This window comes from Medicago sativa, chromosome 8, assembly GCF_051527215.1.
Source record: "Medicago sativa cultivar Bolivia chromosome 8, Bolivia_mono, whole genome shotgun sequence".
Lineage (NCBI taxonomy): Eukaryota > Viridiplantae > Streptophyta > Magnoliopsida > Fabales > Fabaceae > Medicago > Medicago sativa.
In genome coordinates this window covers 65,799,644-65,809,559 of record NC_140756.1, presented here as the reverse complement: position 1 = coordinate 65,809,559, position 9,916 = coordinate 65,799,644, and the positions used below count along the sequence as shown (strand labels likewise).

Genomic DNA, 9,916 nt, shown 5'->3' with positions numbered 1-9,916 from the left:
CATAAATATTTTCTATAAAAGCCCGATGCAAATTCAGAATAAGGGTTCAATTTTTATGTATGTTCATTATTCTTTTGTTATTGATTGTCTTAGTTATGACTAGTTAAGATTTTTGTTGATTTTTTTTTTGTTACAAATTTTTGTTGATTAAGTCATGATATGAATCTATTGTAAACTATAATCATGTAATTTGTGATAAACGCTCTTTGACATCAATGAGATCATAGTATTATTTAGTTTTATTTGAGTTTAATGCCTTTTATATGATTATTTATGACTAGTAGCCCTAACTTCTTAATTATAAGAATTGATTTTATAATTTAATTGACTACTAGTGATAGCTGTTAAATTTGACCTAATAAATCTGTTTGACTTACATATTAAGCTAGAGATAGAAAATTGTTGAGTTATGACATAGGAATTAGCGAACTAGTAATACTTCCAACGGTTATGAATTGACTTAAGATGTTAAGGGATTATAATTTAGGAAAGGATTTTGACCCAAGAGATTGATCAAAACTATTGTGTTAATTCGTCGTAAAACGTGAACATTGAGAGAGAAGGAGCAAATTGTTTTACAATGAGCAATAGTGGATTCAAAGACTTGATCGTCTATTTAACCTAATTTTCAAACCAACATAATCACACTTTCTATAATTTTTATGCAATCAAAACCAGATGCCTAGGGCAACCCAAATTTAATACATCTTTTACATTAATGCAATTGCAAAGTAGAAATTAGTAACAGTCCTCCTCGTATATAGATACGAATTTAAGATTATTAATTCGATAGTTTTAGTACATTTGCCAAATATCTATCATGCAACAACATCAACATCTTCAATCATTATTTTTTCTTATGTTTTTACTCTAATACAACAACAAAGAGTTGACCATGCGTAAAATCTAAAAACAATTTGCGGTTGATACAATTCTACCTTCAAAAGTGATTAATTGACCTTGGTACTTTATTGTTTGTCATAGTAATTAAAATATAAACATAGACAATTTTTTCCACTGAATTTTTGAATGACAATCCAAAATCAAAAGGAGTGACAAAACATAGATAACCTAAAACAACAAAATGTAGAATGCAATCTTTTTCATTCCATTTCATTGTACTACTACTGAAATTTATACATTATAATTATTGAGGTAAAATTATGTACTCCTCAACATATCCACACAAAGGTTTTGGATGCCTTGCAAGATTTAGAGAAATTGTCATTGAATAGTTCTATTGAGAGATTATGTTCAAGAGGAAGGATCTAAATTTGATTAAGTGTCTATATAAGTTCTCTAAACCATTCTCAATGCTTTCAATTGCATTCTCCAAAGCCTCCAATCTCTCATGTGCAGCCTGAAACTTTTCACCAATAGTGGATTCACTTAAAAGGGTATTTAAAGTAGCTTCCACACATTGCAACTCATTGATATTCTGTGAGTTATGTTGAGATGTTATAACACCCTTGTGCATTAGTTTTGTCACCAACAACCATTTGGTTGCCTTAGACTTTGATGAAGACACATTCAAAAATGACAAAATGAATTGAAAAACAGACAAGTTCATTGTAATCACTTCCCTAACCACTCTAATTATAGAGCAAAGGTGATGATCAAGTTCCAAAATTTGGGACACCCCAAATTTGCTATCCATATGCTTCAAACTTGTGATCAACTTGGTGAGATTTTTCTTCATCTTTTTTGTGAAAAATTTGTATTCTTCCACACTTCTTTCAACACTTGAATCACCTTTTCTTCTCCTTAGACAAGAGTGAAGGGCTTGGACATTTTCCTTGATTTGAAGAATTGTATCCCTAGTGATGCCACAAATATCCAAAATTCTCATTGAACTATCCAACACCTCTTCAATGCATTTCTCACCTCTATGGTGAGAAATCACTTGTTGGGTTGATGGCATGTTGAGAAGATCTTCCAATGAAATATACAATTCTTCAATCAAGGAAAGACCCGTTTGAATGGAGCTTGATGTAGATGTGGATGTTCCTTCCCATGTTTTAAGCTTGTTCAATTCCTCATGTACTCTAATTGTGCTAGGATGAAATCTAGATGGCAAACTAATTGATCGAACACTATACTTGTTTGCCATAGCACTAATTCTTTCAATATTATTAATTTGAAGCTCAAGTTTGGGATGCTCTTACCTAGTCTTAGATTCATTCTTTATATAGGGGTTACATAATTCATTCCTAGAGATTTAGATTCAAAATGAAAGTAAAAGGAAGCACAAGTCACTAATCAACGTGTGAGGCATGTGCAACTGCCATGAGGCACCTTCAATTTCGGTTAAATTGTCGCATCTATAAGCCCAACATTGGGCCGTATTAAATTAATTTTTTCAGCGCGTAAGGTCGGAGCATAGACTACAGTGCTACTCAAATGTGTTAGGAAATAATAGGACTGAAGAAGGAAAAATAAACAACAATCACAACAGAAGAATATAAGGTGGAAACTCTAAACTGGAGAAAAACCACGACCGTTGTCTAAACCGACAACCAGAGAATTATATAACACTTAGACTTCTCTCACTCTCACCCCAATGCCCCAGTACACCCACACTCTCACAAAGCAAATATTTAAACTAAGTCAGATATAAGCTTAAAGTGCTATTGACTGGTGCATCTAAAAACAAAGAAACTAGGTTCAATATATAGTTTTGGTCTTCCCCTTGCTTCAATGAACTAAGCGATGTGGGACATAATCACCAATAACTAATATTTTCTAACTTCCTTCTTTATTCAAGAAACTTTGACAATCAAACCCAACAAAATGAACATCAAATTCTTGAAATATTAAAGTGCGTTTCTCCCAAAGTCTCACGTTCGATTCCCTCTGATGCTAATTTCGATAGATAAGTTTATATAAAACTTTGCTCTGGTTTTAAATGGGGACCCTGCAAATGGACAATGAGATTGGTTCGCTTAGATTACTCAGTCCTTGGATTAAATACCGCATCTGAAATTCAAACCCTACCTACATATATTATGTAATATCACTGTGAACTGAGTTAAGTTTGTGCGTACTTTTTTCTTCTAATGTTAAAGTCTCTTCTTTAATATTATTTTAGGAGTACACAATAATTAGAAAGGCTTTGAGCCTTTAGGTGTATACTTGGCATGCTCTCCGTGTGTAAGTAAACAAAAATTTTCATTAGTCACCACCTAGCTTGCCTCCTCTTCATGCCACATTACCCTATTCATTTCAAATATAAAATTGGTGCACACTACTTGATTGTCTCGATATGAAGGTACTTGAACTGCAAAATCGGATTAAAGAATGGTTTTTGGAAAGATTTGAGATCCACAATAATTGAGTTATAGATAAGTTATTTCAGTTTCCAGGAACGATGGCCGTCTTTAGTGACTATCAATCAATATAAGTTTAATATTGTGTGCACGAGTGGCATACGTCTAGGGTCTCCTTTGGTTTGCTTTTAAAAAAACCACGCTTACTTACAAGGTTGAGTTAATAATTACTCATTCTAGTCTTCTCCTTTAAAAGAAAACTCATTCTAGTCTTTATTATAAGAAATTTTTTCAAAAAGAATTTTGTAGTAAATGTCAGCAAATTTAAGGTCTAATTATTATTTAAAAGATTTTTTTTATCTCTCGTTTAATATTTTTTTTAATATTAGTTAATGTATTTAACGTTTAACAATTTTTTATTAAAGTATATTTATAAAAATATTTAAAAAGTTGCAATAACTAATCATTGCATTGTTTTTGATCTTTTTAGGTTTTTCTTTTTATAATAAAGAGTGAAGGGAGTATTTAAAAAAAATTATCTTCACATATTAATTACAAAAAGAAATATGTCCTCGTGAGCTTAACTCAATTGGTAGGAACAATGCATAATATATGCAAGGTTTGGGTTCAAACCTTGGCCACCACAAAAAAAAAATTACAAAAAGAAATCTGCTTTCAGGAAAATAAAAATATCTGCACATATTATTTGTTTGTTTTTCTCTATTTTAATTTCTTGAGGTAATTAAGGAGGACGCGTATCCTGCTGGTATAGGATTGACACATCACGTGTGAACGTCTTGATATAATTGTGTAAAGGGACCTCATAATGGTATGTTTAGTTCAATGAGATGAGAGGGGAAATATTTTAATGAAATTGATGAGAGTAAATTCTTTTTGGGGTGAAGTAGGGGTTAAATCTCACATTTAAACATGGAGGAGTAATTTTTTTTTTAAGATTTGAATCTTAATCCCTACAAATAATATATATTTTAGTTTTTTTTTAAGGAATTTATGTTTATCAACTTAGTTACACTTAACAAGATAATAAGGGTAATTTTTTTTATATTATAGAGGACTTTAGCCTCTTAAATTTCAACGGATTTGTGGTAGTCCTCAATCCTCATATATACCCTGAACAACAACATAAATTACAATAGCAACAACAAGTTGTAGGTAGTCATCAACATATTTCACGTGTTACCCATGGTTTTCTCGTTTTAGAAAGTTGCCTTCGTGCATCACTGATGTTATGAAACTAGTGAGTGTAGTGGCGGAGCGAAGCCCTTATATGTGGGGAAGCACTTGGGTGACCCATCTACAATGATAGTTTTTTTTAAAGGCTAAAAGGAGATATATATTAAGTGTAATGCTATTTATAGCAAGAGATTTCAACCCGAAAGTTTCATTTCTGCTCAATAGTTTTTCCTAATTTATAGTAGGAAAATGCTACTTCTCAAGAAAAATAGCTTCAAAAATTTTTCAAGACACAGTTGACAAATTTTAATTGGATGATTTATTTGTCCACTTCCTATTTTTCAGTCACACCTCCTTGAATTGTGACAAATAGTGCATTGTGATTGGCTATTCTTTATTCTTGAAGAATTCTTGATGTTATTTTTCTAGAGATATATCATTGCTCATAGCACCACCTTCCTTGTTTTGTGGCCAGAAACAATTGTGATTGGTTAATTGTTATTCTTGATGTGATCGGGACAGTTTCTCTCTAGAGGTGCTCATATATAAATCACACAAAACAAGTTGGTTCAGCAGTATCGGAAACAACTTGTGCCGAATAAAATGAATAGTTGAAATTTAGAAATAGAGAGTTTTTGATTTCAAAACCCATGAATAATTTTAGACATATCTGTGTAAATTATTTATTTTCATAACTACCAATACACTGTTTCAATATTGATAAACTTTGAAAGTCTACATGTTAGCTCTATTAACACTCGTTTCCTATCTTAGGAATTGCTTCTTTATAGGTGTGACCAATGCATGTGCATGACCTTTATCAAATTTTGCAACTTCTTATTTACCCTCTATTGTCCTCTTGAAAGTAATCTTTGTATAATCGCATTACATATCTTTCTTGTCAACTTTCTTTTCCTATTTTTAACTGGGCAAAATTTAAACAAAGGTTAATTAAGTAAATTTTCTCTACAAATATTTAGAATTGTATTTTTAGTCTCCACGAAATAAAATCACATTTTTTAGTCACTGTAAAATTTTCAGCATTTTTAGCTCCTGTAAAAATTTTCATCAACATTTTTAGGCCTTATAAAAAAAATTTGTCAACATTTTTTTGTCCCTAAAATCCTAAAGAAAAATGCCAGAGATTAAAAAATGATTTTATTTTGTAGGAACTAAATACAAAATTCTCGATACTTATAAATATCATTTACTTAATTAACTCTTTAAACAATTCAGGTAAGGCTATTTATTTCTCTACTTTTAAACCGTCTTTTGAATGGAGAAAATATTATACTTCCATTTGACACTATTTTTTTTTTTTGTTAAAATACACTACAAGAATTACCCAATTTACTAACCAATTCAAAATTGCATTACTGAGGGATTTAGGCCCTCAGTAATTACTGGCGGAATAAACCTTCAGTAACATCCAAAAAACCCTCAATAACGTTACTGACGGAAAAATCCCACAATAATTCAGTGAGTTACATTTCTGACGGATAAATCCGTCAGTATTTATAATAAAGAACCTACGAATTATTACTGAGGGATATAATCCGCCAATAATGTAAACACACATGCCTTTTCTTTACTGAGGGATATAATCCGTCAGTAATAGTATAACGGAATTATATAATCCGTCAGTAATTCAAAAGATCCGCCAGTAATGTTGTTATTTAAGAATCCGTCAGTAACGCTTCCAATCTGCCAGTAATTAAAGCAAACAATCCGTCAGGATTGAAACCAAATCCGCCAGTAATGTTGTTATTTAAGAATCCGTCAGTAACGATTCCAATCCGCCAGTAATTAAAGCAAACAATCCGTCAGTATTGAAACCAAATCCGCCAGTAATGTAATGCAGTTTGATTTTTTTAGCCGATGCACTCCTTCTCAGTAGCTCTCATTCACAACAAACATCATCTCTCTAAAACAATTCTCTACGATCTTACTAAATTTCTTCAACATTTTTTCACATAAATTTTTTTCTCATCAAGGCAAAGACTTATTTTTTTTTTATTAATAGATGTATTGAATTTATTTTCTTAATTATTTTAATATTGATAGATTTTAAATTCTTATATAGTTGATATTCTATATATTTAGCTGTTTATTGGTGGTGTTGATGGGAGCAATTCTTAAAGTGAAATTGTAATTGACACAAGGTTAGTAGTCAAATTAAAATTGTACAATTTATTTTGTTTAATAATTGTAATTTTTTTAGTATATATATTTGATTTAGGAAAAAAATATTTTAGTGTTATTATTGTGATTTTTTTAAGAAGGTTTATCACTATAACTTGACTCTAAAAATGACATTTTGTAAAAAAAAATTTTATAATTTATTGACTCTTTCAATTTGTATGTATGTGAATTTAATTTAAAAATTTTAACAATTTCGAAAATAAATTAAAAAAGTAGTAATTAATTTTTTTTAATTATTGTAATTTTTTAGTATATATATTTAATTTAGGAAAAAATATTTTTGTGTTATTATTGTGATTTTTTTTAAAAAGTGTTATCACTGTAACTTGACTCTAAAAAAGACATTTTGTAAAATTTTATTTTATAATTTATTGACTCCTTCACTCCTTCAATTTCTTTTTTTGAACATATACTCCTTCAATTTCTATGTGTGTGAATTTATTTTAAAAATTAAAACTTTTTAGTAATTGAAACAATTTCAAAAATAAATTAAAAAAAGTAGAAATTAAAACTTTTTAGTGATCTTTGTTTTATATTGACCATGTTATATGCATTACAGGTATGGGTGATCGTAGTTGGATGTATGATAGAAGTCATCATGAAAAAAAAGGGCAAGTTAATGAGCTTTTTAAGTTAGGTGTTGAACTTTTTATCTGTACCGTAAAATTTAAGCCTGTTGTCATAAATGAAGGGGGAATTAGATGCTCGTGTATAGTTTGTGATTGTAGGCGCATTCGTAGTGAAAACGAAATTAGGTTGCATTTATATAGTAAAGGTTTCAAACCTAACTATTGGATTTGGACAAGTCGTGGTGAATCGTCATCTGTGGCACCTCCGATAGTTAATGTAGGTGTCCAAGAGAGTCATGCATTAGGTTCATCAAGTATTACCCGACATGTTCAATTTGAAATGATGGATAATATGATAGTGGATGCTCTTGGAGTTAATGCTGGATTAGATGCTGAATATGATGAGGTGCATGATGATGTCGAGGTAGATGAACCCTCAAATGAAGAGGCCCAAAAATTTTATAATATTTTATAATGTAGATGATGTGATAGAAGTTGAGCCTTTTAGTCGCCTTTTTAATGGAGAAGAATTATAAGAAGTGGTACATGAAGAAGAAGAAGACTTCCAACAAGTAGAAGAAGAGGTAGAAGAGGTCGTGACAAATAGAGATGAAGAAGCGGATGAATATTATGTTAGTTTTATAGATTGTATGAATATTATTTAAATATTTATGATTTTTTACGAAAACTATTTAAGGATTGTACAAATATTATGATATATTGATTAATTAATTTGTGTCTTATTAAATTAAAATTTTATTTCTTTTATTTATTTGTGTTGAATTAATTTTATTTGTTTAATTAGAATTAAAAAGTAGGAAGGGATCACAAAAAAAAAAAGGTCCATTACATTACTGGCGGAATTTTTCGTCACTAATGCAAATCTGTATAAACATTACTGGCGGAATTTTCCCTCAGTAATGGAGAGGTAGTTTTGACAAAGCATTACTGAGGGATTATTCCGCCAGTAATTACTGACGGATTGCAATCCGTTAGTAATTACTGGCGGAATAATCCCTCAGTAGTGCTTTGTCAAAACTAACTCCCCATTACTGAGGGAAAATTCCGCCAGTAACATTTCTGACGCTCATATTACTGAGGGACTCGAATTCGCCAGTAATGCGTATTACTAGGGATTTTTTGCATTACTGGGGGATTATTTCCACCAGTAATAAGGAAAATTCTTGTAGTGATATGATTTTAGTCCCTGCAAATATGCCTCGTTTTGGTTTTAGTCACTGTAAAAGAAAAAAAAATTTTGGTCTCTGCAAAATTTTTTGTTTTTTAAAATAGTCCCTGGAGGGACTATTTTCAAAAACAAAAATTTTTGCAAGGACCTTTTTAAAAAACAAAATATTTTGCAGGGACCTAAAACTACAAAATGGGTTCAGTCATCATGTGCCATGTATGCAAATCATCACAAAAATGGGGCCAGGGACTAGTTTTAAAAACAAAAAATTTTGCAGGGAACAAAAACAATTTTTTTTACAGGGACTAAAACCAAGACGAAGCATATTTGCAGGGACTAAAACCATATTTTAGCTTTTTTTTTTATCTTTCCTTTGAGATGAAGTGCCCACGCTAAACCTAATAGAATGTGCATATCTCTCATAAAGGTTTCCATATTCTAAAGAATCAAATACCTTGTTAATTATAGTTTTAAATTAGTTAATATGAAAGAAGGAAAATTCTATGGTGAAGTCATGAAAATGACTTTTCTAGTGAAGTTAACACTATAACATCAAAATTGCAGTGAGTAACACCCCATTGTTTGTACAGTGACATCAAAAGTTCAGTCCCCATAGTATCATCAATTCATCAGATTAACAAGACTACATTTGATCTAATTATATCCTACCTTGTTTTAAGTGTAACACCCCACAAAGTGTAACACTTAAGACTATCACATAATATCATCAACTCTGCTTGCATGTTAAAGATGCCAACGAAAAAAGAGTACATGTAAGTCCAAGATGTTGCAAGCATTACTAGATGAATTACTATTGATCATTAATCAGTAATCAACAATTTAAAAATGAATCAAACAGATCAAAATTAACATTTCCAAAAAAGTCCGTTTCCTGACTGCACTGACTGCCCATAGAAGCTCCCTATGAAGAAACTATGAAACTGACAATACACAAAAAGCAAACGCCAAACATATAATATCGCGATTTAGACAAGATTAAATATCAATTTATTGAATCTTGAATCGATATATAATTCAATAAAATTTTCAAACAGTTGAAGTATATGAATCAATAGCTACAAATACACTGGCGGACAATAGAAACTATTTCGATTAAAGACTAAATTTTGATTCAATGTCACATTCAACAATGTATAAAATTCAGACAAAATTACACTATGGTTCTTTAACTTAATTTCAGCTAGTAATTTGGTCATTTATCTTTTTTCAACGTCATTTTGGCTCCTTTAGTTTTTGCATATAATTTTTAAGTTTCAAATCTATGGTATTATTTCATGTGCCAAATTTATGGTTTTTAACCCATGTTTGCATATGAATCTTAGATTTGAAATTTAAAAATCCATATGTAAATGGACTAAAATGGAAAAAATGACGTGAAAAAAGATAAATGATTAAATCATTACTTGATATTAAGTTGAGGGGAACCAGTCCCGTGAGCATACCTCAGTTGGTAGGACAATGTATTATTATATATG

General features: G+C 30.5%; 1 protein-coding gene across 1 annotated transcript; it reads right to left on the bottom strand.

Moving 5' to 3' along the window:
• Positions 1-939: 939 nt before the first annotated feature.
• Positions 940-2,225, bottom strand: LOC146900596 (uncharacterized). Its single transcript, XM_085735849.1, has one exon. It carries the CDS (start codon positions 2,108-2,110, stop codon positions 1,238-1,240), a length of 873 nt encoding a protein of 290 aa, XP_085591975.1. The 5' UTR covers positions 2,111-2,225; the 3' UTR covers positions 940-1,237.
• Between the last annotated feature and the right edge of the window lie 7,691 nt (positions 2,226-9,916).

Excerpts from the sequence above, each read along its gene's own strand:
- LOC146900596 (XM_085735849.1), bottom strand. The coding sequence starts at position 2,110 with ATGGCAAACAAGTATAGTGTTCGATCAATTAGTTTGCCATCTAGATTT.